This window comes from Bombina bombina, chromosome 5, assembly GCF_027579735.1.
Source record: "Bombina bombina isolate aBomBom1 chromosome 5, aBomBom1.pri, whole genome shotgun sequence".
Lineage (NCBI taxonomy): Eukaryota > Metazoa > Chordata > Amphibia > Anura > Bombinatoridae > Bombina > Bombina bombina.
In genome coordinates this window covers 260,549,480-260,572,609 of record NC_069503.1, presented here as the reverse complement: position 1 = coordinate 260,572,609, position 23,130 = coordinate 260,549,480, and the positions used below count along the sequence as shown (strand labels likewise).

Below are 23,130 nucleotides of genomic sequence, written 5' to 3'. Positions count from 1 at the left end.
GTGATTACTATTTTTTTTTTGCCATTTTTCAATCTGTTCAAATTTGAATAAAACCAATTAAAACTAAATTACAAAACCCTTTGATTTTAGTTCTATTTTGCCTACATGTTACTTATCAGAGAGATTTTTTTGTAATCATACTATATTTTTTCATATAATTAATTAATTTAAGTGTCAGACAGGATGAAGCAATGTACACACTTAAAGGGACAGTAAAATAAAACTTTCTTGATTTAGACAGGGGGGCCGATTTATGTAGCTGCGAATGCAGCTGTTTCCGCCCGAGCCTTCAGGCTCGCCAGAAACATATGTTAAGAAGCAGTGGTCTTAAGACCGATGCTCCCTAACTCGTCCACCACCTCTGAGGCGGCGAACAACAATCATGCCGATTGGATACGATCAGGATGATTGATACCTCCTGCAAGCGGCCGATTGGACGCAAATCTGCAGGGGGCGACATTGCACAAGCGTTTCACACGAAATGCTTGTGCAATGATTAATGCCAATATCGGCATTTATCGATGTCAAGTGGATGATGTGCGCCCGCATCTTCATAAATCGGCCCCAGAGCATGCAGTTTTAAACAACTATCCATTTTACTTCTATTAGCAAATTTGCATTGTTCTTTTGATTTCCTTTGTTGAAGACTAAACCTACGGCTAGATTTGGAGTTTTGTCGGTAACGACCCGAAAAACTAACGCCGGCTTTTTTCTGGCCGCACCATAAAAATAACTCTGGTATTGAGAGTCCACATAAAGGCTGCGTTAGGCTCCAAAAAAGGAGCGTAGAGCATTTTTAACGCAGCTTCAACTCTCAATACCAGAGTTGCTTACGGACGCGGCCAGCCTCAAAAACGTGCTCGTGCACGATTCTCCCATAGGAAACAATGGGGCTGTTTGAGCTGAAAAAAAAACAAACACCTGCAAAAAAGCCGCGTTCAGCTCTTAACGCAGCCCCATTGTTTGCTATGGGGAAACACTTCCTATGTCTGCACTTAACACTCTAACATGTACCCCGAGTCTAAACACCCCTAACCTTACACTTATTAACCCCTAATCTGCCGCCCCCGCTATCGCTGACACCTGCATTTTATTTTTAACCCCTAATCTGCCGCTCCGTAAACCGCCGCTACTTACATTATCCCTTTGTACCCCTAATCTGCTGCCCCTAACACCGCCGACCCCTATATTATATTTATTAACCCCTAATCTGCCCCCCTCAACGTCGCCTCCACCTGCCTACACTTATTAACCCCTAATCTGCCAACCGGACCGCACCGCTATTATAATAAAGTTATTAACCCCTAATCCGCCTCACTAACCCTATAATAAATAGTATTAACCCCTAATCTGCCCTCCCTAACATCGCAGACACCTAACTTCAATTATTAACCCCTAATCTGCTGACCGGAGCTCACCGCTATTCTAATAAATGGATTAACCCCTAAAGCTAAGTCTAACCCTAACACTAACACCCCCCTAAATTAAATATAATTTTAATCTAACGAAATTAATTAACTCTTATTAAATAAATTATTCCTATTTAAAGCTAAATACTTACCTGTAAAATAAACCCTAATATAGCTACAATATAAATTATAATTACATTGTAGCTATTTTAGGATTAATATTTATTTTACAGGCAACTTTGTAATTATTTTAACCAGGTACAATAGCTATTAAATAGTTAAGAACTATTTAATAGTTACCTAGTTAAAATAATTACAAAATTACCTGTAAAATGAATCCTAACCTAAGTTACAATTAAACCTAACACTATACTATCATTAAATTAATTAAATAAAATACCTACAATTACCTACAATTAAACCTAACACTTCACTATCAATACATTAATTAAATACAATATCTACAAATAACTACAATGAAATAAACTAACTAAAGTACAAAAAATAAAAAAGAACTAAGTTACAAAAAATAAAAAAATATCTACAAACATAAGAAAAATATTACAACAATTTTAAACTAATTACACCTACTCTAAGCCCCCTAATAAAACAACAAAGCCCCCCAAAATAAAAAATACCCTACCCTATTCTAAATTACTAAAGTTAAAAGCTCTTTTACCTTACCAGCCCTGAACAGGGCCCTTTGCGGGGCATGCCCCAAGAAGTTCAGCTCTTTTGCCTGTAAAAAAAAACATACAATACCCCCCCCAACATTACAACCCACCACCCACATACCCCTAATCTTACCCAAACCCCCCTTAAATAAACCTAACACTAAGCCCCTGAAGATCATCCTACCTTGTCTTCACCTCACCAGGTATCACCGATCCGTCCTGGCTCCAAAATCTTCATCCAACCCAAGCTGGGGTTGGCGATCCATCATCCGGTGGCTGAAGAGGTCCAGAAGAGGCTCCAAAGTCTTCATCCTATCCAGGAAGAAGAGGCGATCCGGACCGGCAACCATCTTGATCCAAGCGGCATCTTCTATCTTCATCCAATGACGACCGGCTCCATCCTGAAGACCTCCACCGCGGACCCATCTTCTTCCGGTGACGTCCAACTGAAGAATGACGGTTCCTTTAAGGGACGTCATCCAAGATGGCGTCCCTCGAATTCCGATTGGCTGATAGGATTCTATCAGCCAATCGGAATTAAGGTAGGAATATTCTGATTGGCTGATGGAATCAGCCAATCAGAATCAAGTTCAATCCGATTGGCTGATCCAATCAGCCAATCAGATTGAGCTCTCATTCTATTGGCTGTTCCGATCAGCCAATAGAATGCAAGCTCAATCTGATTGGCTGATTGGATCAGCCAATCGGATTGAACTTGATTCTGATTGGCTGATTCCATCAGCCAATCAGAATATTCCTACCTTAATTCCGATTGGCTGATAGAATCCTATCAGCCAATCGGAATTCGAGGGACGCCATCTTGGATGACGTCCCTTAAAGGAACCGTCATTCTTCAGTTGGACGTCGCCGGAAGAAGATGGGTCCGCGGTGGAGGTCTTCAGGATGGAGCCGGTCATCATCGGATGAAGATAGAAGATGCTGCTTGGATCAAGATGGTTGCCGGTCCGGATCGCCTCTTCTTCCCGGATAGGATGAAGACTTTGGAGCCTCTTCTGGACCTCTTCAGCCACCGGATGATGGATCGCCAACCCCCGCTTGGTTTGGATGAAGATTTTGGAGCCAGGACGGATCGGTGATACCTGGTGAGGTGAAGACAAGGTAGGATGATCTTCAGGGGCTTAGTGTTAGGTTTATTTAAGGGGGGTTTGGGTTAGATTAGGGGTATGTGGGTGGTGGGTTGTGATGTTGGCGGGGGGGGGGGTATTGTATGTTTTTTTTTTACAGGCAAAAGAGCTGAACTTCTTGGGGCATGCCCCGCAAAGGGCCCTGTTCAGGGCTGGTAAGGTAAAAGAGCTATTTAGAATAGGGTAGGGCATTTTTTATTTTGGGGGCTTTGTTGTTTTATTAGGGGGCTTAGAGTAGGTTTAATTAGTTTAAAATTGTTGTAATATTCTTCTTATGTTTGTAAATATTTTTTTATTTTTTGTAACTTAGTTCTTTTTTATTTTTTGTACTTTAGCTAGTTTATTTAATTGTATTTATTTGTAGGAATTGTATTTAATTAATTTATTGATAGTGTAGTGTTAGGTTAATTGTAGGTAATTGTAGGTAGTTTATTTAATTAATTTATTGATAGTGTAGTGTTAGGTTTAATTGTAACTTAGGTTAGTATTTATTTTACAGGTAATTTTGTAATTATTTTAACTATTTTAGCTATTAAATAGTTCTTAACTATTTAATAGCTATTGTACCTGGTTAAAATAAATACAAAGTTACCTGTAAAATAAATATTAATCCTAAAATAGCTATAATATAATTATAATTTATATTGTAGCTATATTAGGATTTATTTTACAGGTAAGTATTTATCTTTAAATAGGAATAATTTATTTAATAAGAGTTAATTAATTTCGTTAGATGTAAATTATATTTAACTTAGGGGGGTGTTAGTGTTAGACTTAGCTTTAGGGGTTAATACATTTATTAGAGTAGCGGTGAGCTCCAGTCGGCAGATTAGGGGTTAATAATTGAAGTTAGGTGTCGGCGATGTTAGGGAGGGCAGATTAGGGGTTAATACTATTTATTATAGGGTTAGTGATGTGGATTAGGGGTTAATAACTTTATTATAGCGCTCAGGTCCACTCGGCAGATTAGGGGTTAATAAGTGTAGGCAGGTGGAGGCGACGTTGTGGGGGGCAGATTAGGGGTTAATAAATATAATATAGGGGTCGGCGGTGTTAGGGGCAGCAGATTAGGGGTACATAAGTATAACGTAGGTGGCGGCGCTTTGCGGTCGGCAGATTAGGGGTTAATAAGTGTAGGCAGATGGAGGCAACGTTGAGGGGGGCAGATTAGGGGTTAATAAATATAATACAGGGGTCGGCGGTGTTAGGGGGAGCAGATTAGGGGTACATAAGGATAACGTAGGTGGCGGTCGGCAGATTAGGGGTTAAAACATTTTATTCGAGTGTCGGCGATGTGGGGGGACCTCGGTTTAGGGGTACATAGGTAGTTTATGGGTGTTAGTGTACTTTAGAGTACAGTAGTTAAGAGCTTTAGAAACCGGCGTTAGCCCAGAAAGCTCTTAACTACTGACTTTTTTCCTGCGGCTGGAGTTTTGTCGTTAGATGTCTAACGCTCACTTCAGAAACGACTCTAAATACCGGAGTTAGAAAAATCCCATTGAAAAGATTGGATACGCAATTGACGTAAGGGGATCTGCGGTATGGAAAAGTCGCGGCTGAAAAGTGAGCGTTAGACCCTATTTTGAGTGACTCCAAATACCGGCGGTAGCCTAAAACCAGCATTAGGAGCCTCTAACGCTGGTTTTCACGGCTAACGCCAAACTCCAAATCTAGGTCCTAGTTAAGCTTATAGGAGCTTAGGAATGTGCATGTGTCTTTAGCAGTCTATGGCAGCTGTGCTATGAATAACATTGCTATAAGCGATGTTGCAAACACTGCTTCCTTCCAGGTGGCTTAAAAAAAGTGCATGCTTCTGAGATACCAAGACAACTAAGCTAAATTGATTAAAGAAGTAAATTGGGAAGTTGTTTAAGGTTCATGCTCTATAGTTCAATTATGACTTTACTGTCCCTTTAAAGGGATATGAAACACAATTTTTTTCTTTCGTGATTCAGATAGAGCATGCAATCTTTAGCAACTTTCTAATTTACTCCTATTATCAATTATTCTTCTTTCTCTTTGTATCTTTATTTGAAAAAGCAGGAATGTAAGCTCAGGAGTCGGCCCATTTTTGGTTCAGAACCTGTGTATTGCTTGCTGATTGGTGGCTAAATGTAGCTACCTGGGCTCCAGAAAAACAGCTCCCCACTACACGCTAATCCCAATCACAATTGACAGTCTCAAGGGTTAAAGATCAGCAGAATAAAATATTATATGAAAGCATGCTGAAATCCAGCTGATGGATCCAATATGAGTCATTTATTTATGTATCATCCCTGTTAAATACCTCAAGGGTTCTGTGGTTTAATTTTCCGGCCCTGGAACCTACATGCTTTTATTTGGGCTACCTAAACGCCCCAGACCATCCCTGTATTAATCCAAACCTATTGATTTATCATCCAGTTTATCCAGTGATTCTGCTAAACTGTTGTTTACTTAAAGATAACTTTGGTTATCTGGAGTGAATCTTGCAAGTCTATGCATCATATTATTCTGTGTTTCGCATGTCCATAGTTTCCTTGACAAATTTAATACTTTGAGAATAATAATTAAATGTGTTAATTTTCAAACTGATTTAAAATAAATATCACTGTTAAACAATAGATTTAGATAGCAGGTATTCAACTACAAGATAATTTATTTTAAAAATGTATTAACTATGGGATATTGATAAGATTTTAATGCCATATTTTGCTTTTCAGTTTGTCCAAATGGATACTGTAAACATGGAGGCAAGTGTTTTATTGAAAGCAAAGTTCCATTATGCAGGTAAAGTTTATTAAACATCTCCCTACTTCTGTCATTTTTTTAGAATAAATATACAAAGGAACTTTCCTAAAAGACAATATAATATCCCACTGATCTACATCCTTTCATTTTTCAAAGAGAACTTTGGTTACAAGGGCATATCACAAAAAAATAAAAAATTCCATGGTATACTTCACAGCTTTCATATGTATGTATGTATGTATGTATACAAAACCTGTGCAAAGATTACTCTGAAATTTAGAGCTTAAACTTCAATCAGTTACATTATTGTGGAAATCAAATGATACATTATACAGCTTTAAATGGGGATTATAACTTAGGACAAGCCTCCACATAGCAAAATAGAAAGTGGCAGACGGTGCACAGAGGTTCATGAAATAACAAGATCAATAAAAAAAATAAAAAAAATTGAATGCACATTAGTCATGAAAATCCAAATGAATGCACCAACTGAAATTAAAGAAAACAAAAAATACTTACAAAATTCAGCAATATTCAAAAAAATAATAAAAATGTAAGGGTTAAATATTTACCTTAACGCGCTGGAGAGCTGCACTAACAGGAGGCTTAGCGTACTTGGTTTCCAGGACCTACACTAAAGTTAGTGTAGGTCCTGGAAACCAAGAGCTTTAACCAGTTGTTAGCCCAGCCGAGGCTCTGGCATGAAAAGGATCGGGTTAGCGCACTCTCCAGAGCACGTAAAGGTAAACATTTGTAGCTACAGGTGAACTTTTCATTGGTAGCTTTGAAACATTTACATTCGTCTAACGAAAATGAATATATATTTTTAATGAATTCGATTTTCATTTAGTTTTAAACTAAACAAAGACCGAATAGAGCAGGCAACGAATTTTTCAGGGAAAAGAATTTCCTCAAATATCTGAAATGTAAATTTCATCCTAAACTACATTTTCTGGCCTGCACATCTTTACTCTTCACTATCAGCCTAAAATAAGTTTTCCACTGATGGTAGAATTTTACAGCCGTTATAATTAATCTAATGTGTGTCCGAATAGTAACAGGGATCCTCCCAGACAACACACTCACTGGATCCGAACCACACACATTGATCCTCCCTGAGATTAACTCACCAGATCTTGATAGCCACGAGGGAAGCCAAATCACTGCACCCTTGCTCACCGGACCTGTCAATACTCCCAGAGCTTTAATAATCCAAACTGAGCTGCTCAATTAGTGCAGGATATCCCTCCAGGCATCATTCTCAATATATCCCTCCAGGCATCATTCTCAATATATCCCTCCAGGCATCATTCTCAATATATCCCTCCAGGAATCATTCTCAATATATCCCTCCAGGCATCATTCTCAATATATCCCTCCAGGAATCATTCTCAATATAAAATGGACTACAAGATTCTCTCTATCCGAGGGGGGCATGGTAAACTTGCCAAATAAGTGCAGAGAAAACTTCAGCAAAGGCAGCCATGCTAAGTGTACAGCATAAATTACTAGCTAAATATGTTTCACCCTTAGCCAGTTGCTTACAGGGCTTGTTCAGGCATGACTAGTTTCTCTAAGCATCATCCATTCAATTTATATTTATGTCCCTGGGTGAAATGAATTCTTTGTTACCCTAATATCTTTTGTTTATTTACGTTAAAAAAATATATATTTCTGTTGACAATGGCAACATCAACTTCACCTGATAAATACATAGAAAGAATGTAATCCCTGAGCCTAGTACATCTAATTTACAATAAATCCCAAGTAAACATATTTCAATATTTTTAAAGATATACACACAATAATACCATCTAATTCTTTACACTCTTTGGGTTGAAATTACCAGCCTTACCAAAGATACTAAAATAATTAACTTTATCCAAGGATATAGATTGATAAAATATAGGGCAGCATAGTTTAATTCATCATTTAATCTCACAATTATTGACTTTATTCAAGGATATCAATTAATCAAAAGGGGAGCATAGTTCAATTCTTCATTTAAACCCTCAGATTATAGGGTATCCAGTTTGTAGATCCATTTACATTCAGATTTTAAAAGTAATTTCCCAGTCACCTCCACTTTAAGAGATATTAATTAACTTTCTTTTTTTTTTTCTTTCCTGATTGTATAATAAATAATTTTCTGATTTACTTGTGAGTAGTTGCAATTTGCTATGGATAGTGAGACCTCGTTTTAATTTGCGGTTGCAGGAGAAGGTCCAATTTGTTTTTCTTATTTATTTATATAACATTCTGTGGTAAAACTATTTTACCATTTACTTGTAATACCAGATTGTGTGCTATTCATAGAGCTGGGCTGCCTAATATGGATAGCACAGTGCTATCAATAGAGCTTCACTTGTAATCTAGGCAAATTTATTGAATAATTTAATCAATTAGACAATCTCATTGCATCAAATACACCACCATTATATCACTTATGAGATTAAGCAATAGTAATATACTTCTCGCATACCGCATCTTCACCAAGCATTGATAATGCAACAATACCTTTCTTTACTACTGGTATAACTTGGTACAATTATTATTATTTTCATCATACTATATTTATATGAAAATAGCTAAATAATTATATGATAAAATTGCATGTAAAAAATACAATCACAGGCTACCAAGCATATTTGAGCTTATGAACATAAACTCTAAAACTGCATAATGAGGAACAGCTATGAGAAAACTCAGGGATCTAATGTTGAAATGCGTTGCTATGGACTGCAGGCTTCTTTAAACAAGCTGAGATTTTTAGAGAACCCTTGAAACTATGAGAACTTACATGTCAGACTCAGAAATATATCTGATATTATTTTTAAAAGATATATTTTTGCAAAGCTATAACTTGTAATATCAATAATAAAGTTGCAGTCTATATTTAGTTTTAGCTATATTTAACAAGAAAAAAGTAAATTAGAACATTGGATATTATTCATTTGATGCTAAGTTTTTTAATGGGCCTTGAGCCCAAACTAATGTAGAAGCAAACCATCTACATCTTCATAAATTACTAGAAAGGGGCAGTTCTAGAGTATACATTTTTAGGACGAACACTTACCCCACAGAGCTCCATGCACGGTACCAGGAGGCTGGTGATTGAGTGAAGGAGACCCATAGGCTTCAGTGTTATATGGGTGGAGTCACGGTGAGTTAAGGCAGTATCATGGACGTTCCATGGGTAGGAGCTGGGTATTTTGCTAAAGAATTTGAGCAGTCCATTGTATGACTAGGTGATTTGGGGCGTGGCTAGGTTGTCTAGAAGCATGGGTATATGGTATGGGGCAGTGGCATGGAGGGGCAATTTTTACCCTGCCCTTTAGCCCAACAAGTGTAAAGGGATTTCAGCTAAAATGACCACAGCTCTATTGCCCCAACGCACCCCCATAAAAATCTACCTGCTTTAAAAACATGGCTTGTGGGCATCTGGAGATCCTTACAAAAAGATAAACCATTAGCACTTTTTGCAGTACAATATTGCTGAGAAATAAACTTATTTTTTTACTTAAATTATAACCAAAAGTTAATCTTCATGACTATACCCAACCTAACCATACTTATGCCAAATACCTCTGCTAGAAGGCATGTCTATGCAAAAAAGAGTGTGTAACATTCTTTACTTTTACTTTTGTAAAAAACACAAATATTAAGATCTTTCATCCGTTGCTTAATTCTATTTTAGATTAACTGTCATACAATGTATATAATATGTGAGATCATTACCAAGATTTTGGGTTTTCACTCTTTCGTACTTTTGTTTTCAACTTGCTTTCAACTATGTGGTGTAGTCATTAATCAAATGCAATGAATGGCCTGTCTCAGATGGCGTATGCGATTTCATGAGCATAACATTTTATATCCCAGGTGGAAGCTTTTTCCAGTCATTCAGCAGTGTAAGTTGAATCCCAAAAGAGAACATTTCACATCCATCATTTTACATAAAGCGATTGGTTTGCTAAAAAAAGAAAACCTTTAGTGAAAGCATAAAAATTATGATATAGTAAAATATTAATTTTAATCATTGCAGCATATAGTAATAAAATATTGTTTCAATGTACAGTAACCCAGCAAAATTAGCAACTAAACAGTATAATATCAAATTCATTCTTCTAGTGATGACAGTCAAATTTATTACAGGACTAATAATATACTGGCAACAGGTGTCATCTACTTCATCAACTAACACAGAAATCACAAGAGTACATGTGTTTCAGCTTTGCACCCCATTAAAAATTAAATACATATTTATATATATATATATATATATATATATATATATATATATATATATATATATATATATATATATGTATAAAAGCAAGGGATTTTTTGCATTCTGTTTACCATAGAAGTTATGGTTTAGTTACCTGTCAGGATATATTTTTTAATATCCTATGAATTTGTCGTTTTTTTTACTGTAATTGTATAATTGTCATTTACCATCATTGTACTTTTGAAAATTAACAATTTTCTTCTGCATTAATGTGTCATGGAATATGTGGGCAAGTATATAGCAAAAAGTAATCTGGATCAATGCAATTCACTAAAGACAATTTTGGCTATGAGATAAATGGGGTAAATTTCAGTATTTTAGAAGTCTTTCTACAAGGTTTATGTGGTGTGATAAGCTTTTTCAAATTCAAATCCATACTTTGCATTAAAGGGACAGGAAACCCAATTTTTTTCTTTCCTGATTCATACAAAAAATAGAGAGCATACAATTTAAAAAAAAAAAAGTTTCTTATTTATTTCTATTTTCAAACTGCTTTGTTTTCTTGGTATTGTTTATTGAAGAGATACATTGATAGGTAGTCTGGAACACTACCTCACAAAAAAAAGGCTGCCATCTTGTGCTTATGCAAATTTATAACATTCTTGCAGGACTGATGCTATATATCACTGCAGACACATGCACGCCCCTGAGCTTACCTCTATAATTTTAAACAACGGACACCAAGAGAACGAAAATGATTTGATAATAGAAGAAAATTGGAAAATTGTTAAATAAAACGGGTTTCATCGCCAAATTATATTCCAAATCATAAGACCTTGAAATGGACTTCACTCTTATTGTGCTGGGTCCATATCCTATTTCATGGACAGCATTCTCAGAATAAACTGGGTGCATATTACCTAACAAGTGCAGTATCCCACATAGTAGGTGCAGAATAATTAAATGATTAAATTAACCCTTTAACTGCTGAGCCTTTTCTACCCATGTGCTGAGCTGTTCTGGAGATTTTAGATGCTGCTCACATTTAATCCCCACTGTAGGTCATTTTTCAGTGATAAACCCACAAATATTATACATTGGGGAGTTTTCAGCAGACCCAGAAGATTCACACTATACCATTATTTTATTTATATATCACAAAACTGTGAGAATGCAACCGCAAAATGTGTAAACACATTTTTTTATTTCTGACTAGTCCTAAAGCTCGTGTACACAGGCCATTTTTTGCAGTACAGCGGTTCCACCCCTTGCTCTCTCTTCCCCCCTCTCTTTTGCTCTATTTCCCCCCTCTCTTCTGCTCTCTCTCCCCCTCTCTCTGTTTTGCTCTCTCTTCCCCCTCTCTTTTGCTCTCTCTCCCCTCTCTTTTGCTCTCTCTTCCTCTCTTTTGCTCTCTCTCTCTCCCCCTCTCTCTATTTTGCTCTCTCTCTCCCCCTCTATTTTCCTCCCTCTCTTTTTCTCTCTCTCCCCCTCTCTTTTGCTGTCTCTCTCCCTCCCCCTCTCTTTTACTGTCTCTCTCCCTCTCTTTTGCTCCCCCCCTTTCTTTGGCTCTCTCCCCCTCTCTTTTGCTGTCTCTCTCCCCCTCTCTTTTGCTCTCTCTCTCCCTCTCTTTTGCTCTCTCTATCCCCCCTCTTTTGCTTTCTCTCCCCCCTTTCTTTTGCTCTCTCCCCCTCTATTTTGCTGTCTCTCTCCCTCTCTTTTGCTATCTCTATCCCCCCTCTTTTTCTCTCTATCCCCCCTCTTTTGCTCTATATCCCCATCTTTTGCTCTCTCTCTATCCCACCTCTCTTTTGTTCTCTCTCCCTCTCTCTTTTTCTCTCTCTATTCCCCCTCTTTTGGTCTCTCTATCCCCCCTCTTTTGCTCTCACTCTCTCCGCTTTCTTTTGCCCTCTCTCTCTCCTCTCTTTTGCTGTCTCTCTCCCCCTCTCTTTTGGTCTTTCTCTTCCCCCTCTCTTTTGCTCTCTCTTTTGCTCTCTCTCTCTCCCCCCTCTCTTTCCTCCCTCTCTTTTGCGCTATCTCTCCCCTCTCTTTTGCGCTCTCCCCCTCTCTTTTGCTCTCTCTCTCCCCCTCTCTTTTGCTCTTTCCCCCCTCTATTCTCCCCTCACTTTCCCCCCTCTCTTCCCCCCTCACTTTCCCCCTCTCTTTTGCGCTCTCTCCCCTCTTTTGCACTCTCTCCCCTCTCTTTTGCCCTCTCTCTCCCCTTTCTCCCCCTCTCTTTTGCTGTCTCTCTCCCTCTCTTTTGCTCTCTCTATCCCCCCTCTTTTGCTCTCTCTCTATCCCCCCTTCATTTGCTCTCTCTCTATCCCCCCCTCTCTCCCCTCTTTTGCGCTCTCCCCCTCTCTTTTGCTCTCTTTCCTCTATTTTGCTCTCTCTCTCCCCTTTCTCCCACCTCTCTTTGGCTGTCTCTCTCCCTCGCTTTTGCTCTTTCTATCTCCCCTATTTTGCACTCTCTCTCCCCTTTCTTTTGCTCTCCCTCCCCCCCTCTTTCGCTGTCTCTCTCCCTCTCTTTTGTTCTCTCTATCCCCGCTCTTTTGCTCTCTCTCTATCCCCCACTCTTTTGCTCTCTCTCTATCCCCCCTCTTTTGCTCTCTCTCTATCCCCCCTCTTTTGAGCTTTCTCTCTCCCATCTGCATGGCCCTCACAGCACCCGGACCCGCCCACATCATGCCCGGCCCCGTCCATGTCACATCCGGGCCCTCCGGCCCAGATGCCAGGTCAGTGTGTTGAAGACCAGGTGTGTTTGTCCTTGCGCTGTCTCTACTGTGCATGACAGCTTCGGACAAACACACTTGGCCTTTTATATTATAGGATACAATTTTAATAATCAAGGTGGAAAAAAATAGTGTGTGTGTAATTCTAAACTCTAAAAAGAAGAAAGGGTTTTCCACATATAAAAAGGCCATTTTGGTATATGTATAAAACTTTGATGTATAAGTAAGGCTCCCATGAACATCTACTCTACTTCTGAGTATTAAAACAAGGGGTCATGGGGGTTGCTAGAAACCCACAGCCTGCAAAGAATGTGGGAAAGTGTGTATATATATATATATATATATATATATATATATCTGTCTGTGTGTGCATGCTTTACTCATATATATGACAGAGCAGGTAATTTCCTATCAAATGGTTGGTCTTGGGGGTTTCTAGAACTTAATAGAGCTGAGATTGAGGGGTTTAGATACCCCCCGCCCCTTGCTGTTAATTTTTGTAATAATTTACTTTATTTTAATTAATTTGTTTTTCATTTATTTTCTCTCTGGTTTATTTTAAGTATGGTGTGTGATAGTACCCCTTTAATAGAGGGGTGATTAACATACTCTATTCAGTAATTGGGTTTATAATTGAATTAGAATCCATGGTCAGCACATGATTTCATTTTACACTGTGTGGTTGCTATGACAACCGCAAGGATTAATTAATTATAACTGTGAGACTGAAAACTAAGTTCTTTACATTTTAATTGTCATGCAAAACTTCAATACAAGGTTACCTAATGTTTTTGAGATATAACATTTATGCAACTTAGGTTATGGTTTATAAATTTGGAGATGGTGGATTCTATTTATTTTGGGCCAGATTACAAGTGGCGTGCTAATGATAGTATGGGTCGCAATATGCAATATTGTAGAGCTGCGCTAACAATAGTGCACAACTTGATATTACAAGTCCATGGTAAATCGTATTTACCAGAGAAAGGTTAGCGCAGCCAACATCTCTCTAGCGCAACTTATACTTTCAATGGAAATCAAGAACACGCTAACTTGCTAAATTGAAAGTTATAGGTTGCACTCGAGCTAAAACTGCACTAGAATATTTTGCGTGAGTTGAGACCTGAAGTAAAGTATAAGGATTGGAAAAAAAAAATCACAAAGTATTTCAAAAACATATTAAAATAAAGTATTACACTTATATATACACACACATTTTTATTAAAAATATAATTTAATATTGCTAAAAAAGGTTTTAAAAGGGTTCAAAAGCGTTATGGCATATGGCAAGGTGTTTGACTGGAAATGTTCTTCAATGTATATATATATATATAAAAATACAAATATTAGACTCCGCACTTAAATGAATAAATAATGAATGCATAAATGTGCAAAATAAGAAAATATCTTTTAATGTACATAGAAAAACAGATAATTGCATAATAGTACTGCATACACAAAATCAAAATGCCGCAAACATCCATACAAACATACATACAAACTGGGCGTCCTCAGTTATCAAGCAAAAATGGAGTGGAGGAGGTCAGATGGAGAGCAAAAAAGTAACCCCAGGTTATATATGCGAAACCATGGGTATATCTGTGTAGGATACAAACACTATGAAATTGAAGCAGTTCATGCAATATAAGCAGTTCATGCAAATGGAAGAAAAGCAATAGTTAGGTGGCTGGCAATTGCAGAGGTAAAAGATGTAGCAAAGAATCACAGATGTATAATGATTGAAGCAGTTTATGCACTTTAAAATGTTCATACATCAAACAGATGGTAAACGTTGTCAGGATAACACGTAATCTCAAGTATCACCAAGATGTAACAAAGTTTTTCCATTTATGTATAAACCTTGTTTCCATATATGTATCAACTTTAATGGTATATTTTTATGCCACTCCGGCACTCAAGGACAAAAGTCCGCCATGAGGATAAAGAACTGTGCAAATACAACGCTCGCAGAGCTATCTCACCCAAACCGTGTCAGGTATGTAGTAGAAAGCGTCTGTGGTGAAGTCACAAGAAACAGTGGTGATTCTAGCTGTGCTCCGCATATATAGAAATCTCAGCAACCCAAAGCAGCATGTGAGTATCCAACTCCCTTGGCGTCTGACGTCACATCCACCAGTCAGGCAACGCGCGTTTCGGGCTCCGCCCTTCAACTTGGCCTGTCGTCATCCGGATAGCCACCTCCTTTTCAAGCTTGAAACTTGTTACTGCAAATGGATTCTTTGACTCCCTATGGTCTTAATAGGGAAATTACATGGGGCACTTTTGTATAGGGACTGTGGCTTCATCTGTTCTCTTTGGTAAGAGATATGAAGGTCTTGAGATAGACATTTAATTATTTTTTTATTGACCTTTTTTTGGGTGTTTACTTCTTTGTAGCATTTGGATCCCTCTGAAAATAGTAGCTCAGTATCTTAGTTTCATAAAAATGGTCACAGCTTAATCGCAAAAATACATTATGAACAAGTTTCATTGATTACTTGTATCGTTTACTTAATACATTTGCGCATGTCTGTGGGATGGTTGTTTTTTATGAATGAGCTGTGGAGTAATGACGCCGAGTGGGCGTAATTTGCAGTAACAAGTTTCAAGCTTGAATAGGAGGTGGCTATCTGGGTGACGACAGGCCAAGTTGAAGGGCGGAGCCCGAAACGCACGTTGCCTGACTAGTGGATTTGACGTCAGACGCCAAGGGAGTTGGATACTCACATGCTGCTTTGGGTCGCTGAGATTTCTATATATGCGGAGCACAGCTAGAATCATTACTGTTTCTTGCGACTTCACCACGGATGCTTTCTACTACATACCTGACACGGTTTGGGTGAGATCGCTCTGTGAGCGTTGTATTTGCACAGTTCTTTATCCTCATGGCGGACTTTTGTCCTTAAATGCCGGAGTGGCATAAAAATATACCATCAAAGTTGATACATATATGGAAACAAGGTTTATACATAAATGGAAACACTTTATTTGTTTTTTTTTTTCTCTTAAGCCTATGAGAAGAAGAAGTTAACACAGTCACGATATCTGAAGTGCTTAAGTTAGCGTGTTTTGTATTGTAATTAAGGTAACTACCCCCAAAAAAATACAATGAAACTAGCAATACAGCTAATGGAGATAACTGCATTTCACAATTTAGAAGTGCCAACTTGAAATAAAGCTATAACGTATTTAGTGCGATAAAAAAATACAGAATAAATATCAAACATAGAAGTTGAAGACCAAGACTTTTATTAATTTTTTTAAAGCAAATTTTATGAATTTAAAGAGACAATGAACCCACATTTTTTATTTTGTGATTCAGCTAGAGCATGCAATTTTAAGCAACTTTCTAATTTACTCCTATTATAAAATTTTCGTCATTCTCTCTGTATCTTTATTTGGAAAGCAAGAATGTAAGTTTAGATGCCGGACCATTTTTGGTGAACAACCTGGGTTGTCCTTGCTGATTGGACAGCACCAATAAACAAGTGCTGTCCAGGGTCTAAACCAAAAATTGTCTGGCTTCTTAGCTTAGATGCCTTCTTTTTCAAATAAAGATAGCAAGAGACCGAAGAAAAATTGATAACAGGAGTAAATTAGAAAGTTGCTTAAAATTGCATGCTCTATCTGAATCATGAAAGAAAAAAATGTAGGTTTAGTGTCCCTTTATGGAAATATTTAAATAGCATAGGACATTTAAATTATTCCAAGAAAACAGTACAGTCTCATCATTCCAAAAATATAAGTAATGTAACAAAGTGTGGAAAAATTAAAGATTAATTGGAAATGACTCTAAGACAACCCCAATAAGGTTTTTGAAGTATATAAAAAAAAAATCTAAAAAGGGAAATAGATTTACATTAAAATGTGAGAAGGCTAGCATGATTAACTGTTGCAGGGTAGAAGCTAAGTTACTAAACCATTTATTTTCTTCAGTATACACAAGATAGGAACTAGAATGTACAAGCCCATACCAATAACTGGGTTATCTATAGATAATATCACAAAAAATGGATATTATCAAGTTAAAGAAAACTCCAGGTCCAAATGAAATACACCAAGGGGTTTTAAGGAAATTCAGCAATGCTATAGTCAAACCGCTACTCGAGTTTAAAAGACTAATTATACTCAGGCATAGTACTCCTGGGAAGATACTGGAAGGGATTTTAAAGGATTGTATTCAAAAGTATATTCATGAAAAAATATTACGGGAACCATTTATCAAGCTGCGATAACAACTTCAGACCCCTGGCATTTTAGACTCATTCAAAGCGAGACTGGGCAGACGAGGTTTATGAAAGCAAACCCTGTCTGCCCACCGAATGATAAATGGAGACTTATGAATTCAAATTAGCATGGTTTTATGAGAAATAGATCATGCCAAAATAATTTAATTAGATTCTTTGAGGAAGTAAGCTAAAATATAGATAAAAGTGAATTAGTTGATGTGATATACTTGGATTTTGCAAAGGCTTTTAATACATTGCAACATGAGAAATTGTGCAAAATTAAGGAAAAGTGAATAGATAAAAAGGTTAACTGGATAAAAGACAGGAATCAACGAGTTGTAGCAAATGGATCATATTCATATTGGGCAAAAGTACTTAGTATGGTCCCCCCAAGGATCAGTACCGGGTCCTGTTCTTTTTAATATTCTTAAAAAAATATTTTGATAAAGGATTAAATAGCAACATTTCTATGTTTGTAGTTGATTAAAAGCTGTGTAAAGTGATTAGGTCAGTGTAGGATGTAATTGCTTAGTAAGAGGATTTACTTTTAAGTAGCATATTAGATTCAATAGTGGTAAATGTAAGGTTCTACATTTTGGAAGTAAAAATATGCAAGCTACCTATTATTTAAATGATTAGTCCTTACCTTGAGTATTGAGTGCATTTCTGGAGACCAATTTAAAAAAAGGAAATTGCATAATTAGAAAAAGTTCAGAGAAGAGCCACAAAACTAAAAAGGGGAATGGAGAACTTAAACCATGAAGAAAAGTTAGCCAAACTGGGTCTGTAGAAAAAAAGTACTTGATAGGTGATATTATTACTTTAGACAAATATATTTAAGATCCATATATAAAGTTGGCAGACACGCTCTTTATTCAAAGTCAGTTGTTTGAAACTAGAGGTCATACTTTAAAGGGACAGTCAGCTCCAAAAATGTTATTGTTTCATAAGATAGATAATCACTTTATTACCCATTACACAATTATATTAATATATGTTTTACCTATGTTATTACCTTGTATCTAAGCCTCTTCTGACAGCCCTCTGATCACATTACTTTTTTTTTATCTATTGACTTGCATTTTAGCCAACTAGTTCTGTGTTGTGCATAACTTCATGTGCATAAGCTCAATCTTATCTATATGGCATACATGAACTAGCAGTCTCCTGTTGTTAAAAGCAAATAAAAAAGCATGTGATAAAAAGCTGTTTGTAGTGGCTTAGAAACGTGCATAAATTTAGAGGTTTAATGTTATAAATTATATTAATATAACAATGTTGGTTGTGCAAAGCTGGGGATTGGGTAATAAAGGCATTATCTATCTTTTTAAACAATAACACCTTTGGTGTTGACTGCCCCTTTAAGGCTAGATGAAGGAGATTTACTCTCCAGCAATGTAATGTTTTTTTTAACTGCAAGAGCAATCAAATTGTGGAACTCCTTGCATAAGGAGCTAGTGACTGCCTATACCTTAGATAAATTTAAAAATGACTTAGATACATTTCTGGTTAAAAAAAAAAAAATTCAGATGAATGATTGTGTTAAATAGGTAAGCTTTATAATTGTATTAATGTAAGTTCAAATTGTAGCTTCTTTATAAATCAGGTAGGATCTGTATAGGTTGAATATAACTTGATGGTCCTTTGTCTTTCAACCTCATCTACTGTGTTACTATGTTACTATGTCTTTAGTTATCTGATAGCAGTATTTGCAAGAATGTTTATAACAATGCTATACATTGTTTCAAATACTGTTGCTATAGACTGCTTAAGACATGTGCACGCTCCTAAACTCCTGTTGACCTACCTAAGTTTACTCTTCAACAAATGATAGTGTAGCAAATTGGATAACAGAAGTCAAGTGTAAAGTTGCTTAAATAGCACCCTCTATCTGAAACATGAACATTTAATTTGGACTTTACTGTACCTTTAACAAATCTCTTTGATTTGCATAATTTTCAAGTTGAGATGTGTCAATGTTTTCTCTTTGTGCATTTAAGGTAACTTCTATGAATACATTTACAAACATCTGCAAAAGAAGTACAATGAGAATTTGTAGTTAATATGTAACACATGAATCAATAGAAGTCTAATTGCACCATTATTGATATCTATTACATCAATTACAATTACATTATTGTCATTTAGTTTGTTTTGTGATGTTTAGACATTAGGAAAAGAGCTTTGATACATATATATATAGAGTGAATGGTTTTCTATTGTTTTACTACATTTATATTATTAAAACAAAATTGAGATTGTTTAAAAGGTGATTTTCTGTTACATATTGGTTATGAGTAAAAAGATACTAAATACATTTAGTTGTAAAGGTGTTAGTGTGCTTAAGATGTACCATAGAATTTTCTCTGGGGCTGTTGGACAATTGTGGAGTGACTTTATGGATATTATCATTATTTAATAGACAGATGATGACAGTATTGAATATAAAGGTTTCCGTTTGATGCCCACTTTGTCTATACAATGTTTTAGAACTTGTCCAAATAGGAAGGAGTCAAAATGTGGGAGCTTGGCCATTGAAAAACTATTGCAGCAAAAAAAGTGTAAATTTATTTTACAAATTTTAACCTTGGTTAGCATATAGGGTTAGATTTAACAAGCAGTGGATGCTGCTTTCTACGCCCGAAGTTTCAGTGCCACCTGAAACTTTAGTTAAGAAACAGCGGTCGTAAGACCACTGCTCCTTAACTTCTCCGCCACCTCTCTTAACTGAAATCATCCTGATTTGATCAGGATGATTGACACCCCCTGCTAGTGGCCGATTGGCTGCGAATGTGCAGGGGGCGGCATTGCACACGTATATCCGTACTGCTGATGCGTTTCGCCCGTTTAGACTTTTTTTTAAAAAAAAAAGCCTGAACGAGCAAAACGCATCAGCAGTACGGACGCATTGTTTTAGCTTAACTCTGTTGAGGCTTTCCTTTGAGCCTACTCTTTAACTAATATTTAGCCATTCCACCAGTGTAAACCACTGGTAACTAGATACTCATTACAGGCATGGGAATCTAGTCCCGACCTTACTATTTAAAGAGTGGCAGTTAGATCAGTACATTCTATATCTCCCGCTAAGTAGTTAAACTTACCCTTACTGGTTTAGTGGGCAAGAGTTATACGATTGGATCATACTAGTTAGGTGATTAACAGCATACCGTTTATATTTGGTTTCTAAATAATACACCTACTGCCAATCGAACAACATCATAGGATCTATACAGTTACTATACAAGTCGATCTGGGTAATGCAGTCTCAGTAAACTATAGAGCACTACAGTTAAAAGGTACGGGATCCGTTGGGTCTGGATAATACAGTCCAACAAGCAGTTTGATACAAGATTATATTAAACTGCTGAACATTTTGTACAAATATTTACGCTGGTAAAATATAGACCAACAGACATAATTTATTAGAAGTAGAGGGTGCTTTATGGGTAGAATGCAAGGGCTCTACAAGTGTAATATATAACAATCCTCTAGAGGATATACCTAACAGAAAATAGCTATTCAAGCTTAATAATTAAGGTGTTTAAAAATAAATATGTATACTTAAGTAACGGAGGGTGCAACATTGTAGCCCTGGCTAAAAATCGAAAGTGAGAGAACAGCACTCCATGAGATAGAACATAAGCTAGAATAACTTCCATGCCTGTTCATTTTTATTGTAACTCCTCAGGGTACACATTCTTTTTGCACACTATGCCCCTTCACAGACAAAAAATATCCTGTAGCATATCAGTCTGATCCTGCCCAATGACAGTCCAGCGCCGAAATACCAGGCAATTCTTCTCTGAACAAGGGAAGCAACAATCCCAGATGATCGTTTCGGCCTCCTATGGGCCTCGTCAGTGAGGTGCAGTTGTATCTCTCTAAGGGCAAGTGTGCATGGAGTCCACGTCTGGTTTCCCTATTACTCTTAGGGTGACCCAAGAGCAATTTGCATAAAAATCCTGTAGCATATCAGTCTGATCCTGCCCAATGACAGTCCAGCGCCGAAATACCAGGCAATTCTTCTGTGAACAAGGGAAACAACAACCCCAGAAGATCATATTGTAGCCCTGGCTGTTTACCTTATCGATAGACTGGTAACTAGTGGAGGTCAAGTACCTCATACTAATTAGGCTCATTTCGGTCTGGCATATGTTTAGTATTTGAATAGCATAATTTTACCTACTGAACCAGATATTTTATGTACTGGGTTCCAGGTTAACTTAACCGTTATTTCAGTAATATGACACACCGCTGGGAGGACATTCAATACCAAGCGACAGTAACTGTATATCTAAGATATATAGGGGTTATTCTCTTCACCTCATTGTAAGTAGATACAATTTTGCCCAAAGCGTATTTGGAGACTTAGACATTTCACTTTATTAATGTATACGGGGAGTACACCCTAGGCTATTTGTAGCTATTTCTAGGGAGCTGAGATACAAAATTGTAAGTGTACAAAGAAACCAGTGGTATAGTAACACACCAAGAATTATACACTGAATAGATACTAATTACAAGTATGTAAGCACCACATATTTTATTCATTAGATGTGCAAGAAAAGTGTGACACACGAGTTGGAGTTCATCTAATTATCCAAGTACCTTCATGTGTTAAAGCACAACATACCTTACTTATATAGTAGATGTCCAAAGAAAGTGTGACACACAAGTTGGAGTTCATTTTATTATCCAAATATTTACACGTGTAAAAGCACAACATACACTTTTTCTACTATATCAGCGTATTAATCCCACAATAGCTTCTTTGGCTCTAATATGACAGTGCAGCACCTGCACATGCTATAGACCATCGAAGAGCCAAGTGTACCCAGTTTACTTAGGGCTATAATTGTACTAGTGGACTAGTTTCACAATATGAGTGGGAATTGTTTCCCAACAATATTTACTGAAGCGAGGAAGTAAGATTTACATAATCGATATTGAGGTGATGTTAAGATATCTTTCTATATAAGGCCTTTATTTCAATATACATCACCTCTTTTCTCCTATACAAATAAGGAGTAGCCTCACAGAGTACACATTTTAATTTTATGTGTGTAAATTTATTGTTACTTTTTAATATTATTAATAAAAGTTATATTTTACTATAACCAGAATCCTACTTATCTTTAAGTCTGGGCATAGATTGCTAAGTGCATTCTTTCCGCGGATATCCCTTTATCCACATTTTTTTGCAGATGTTAATAAATGTTTGCCCTTAAACACTGTGGGTTAGTAAAACTGGGATTTATGCATTGTTTTGGTATATATGGTTATTAAAAATATATGCTGTTCAGTTTCATGTCTTGTGAAATAGAATGCCTCATTATACAGAGAATGTTGTACTCAGAAACCACCAATAACTCACTGAAAGTTTTGCTTGAATACTTTTGTCTGTTGAGGTTAAAACATAACAAACATTTCAGTGTGAAAGTTCATGATTTATTTTCATTACTTGGCATAATATGTAGACAGGAAAAGCAGAGATGCGTTTTCTCATTCAGAACCAAATATTATTTTAGCATAGACTTCTGCTCAATGTAATTTTCATTATGCCTATTGTCTTGCACAGAGCCAGGTGTGTTATAAATGAGATGTATATTTTTATTATTTTCCGTTCTGCATTTTAATGTGTACTGTGCTTATGCAAATTAAAAAGAATACATGTAATACAGGTAATAAGTCATAAAAGCTACAGCTTTATTAATTAATTTTATGAATTGCAGAAAACAGTATTTTTTTTGTTTTAACCTATCACAAAAATTATCTATCCAATTACGCTGCATCCTTTTTCCTTTTTGTCATATAACATTTTAGGAAATGATAAGCAGAGAGTAACTGAAAAAATACACTATACAAATATCATCATTCGTATTCTAAAAAAGAAAAAAATAGCTCATTTTGAGAGACGTGAAACCAATTTTTTTTTTTCATTATTCAGACAGAGATGCAATATTAAACAACTCAAATTGTCTTTGTT

The 23,130-nt window shown here is 36.6% G+C and overlaps 1 protein-coding gene across 1 annotated transcript in view; it reads left to right on the top strand.

The window, feature by feature from the left end:
- Nucleotides 1-23,130, top strand: part of MALRD1 (MAM and LDL receptor class A domain containing 1) — a 998,487-nt gene that overhangs the window by 821,800 nt on the left and 153,557 nt on the right. The window contains exon 28 of the mRNA XM_053715701.1: nt 5,931-5,997. Coding sequence (XP_053571676.1) covers nt 5,931-5,997 — 67 coding nt within the window. The remainder of the gene's footprint in view (nt 1-5,930; nt 5,998-23,130) is intronic.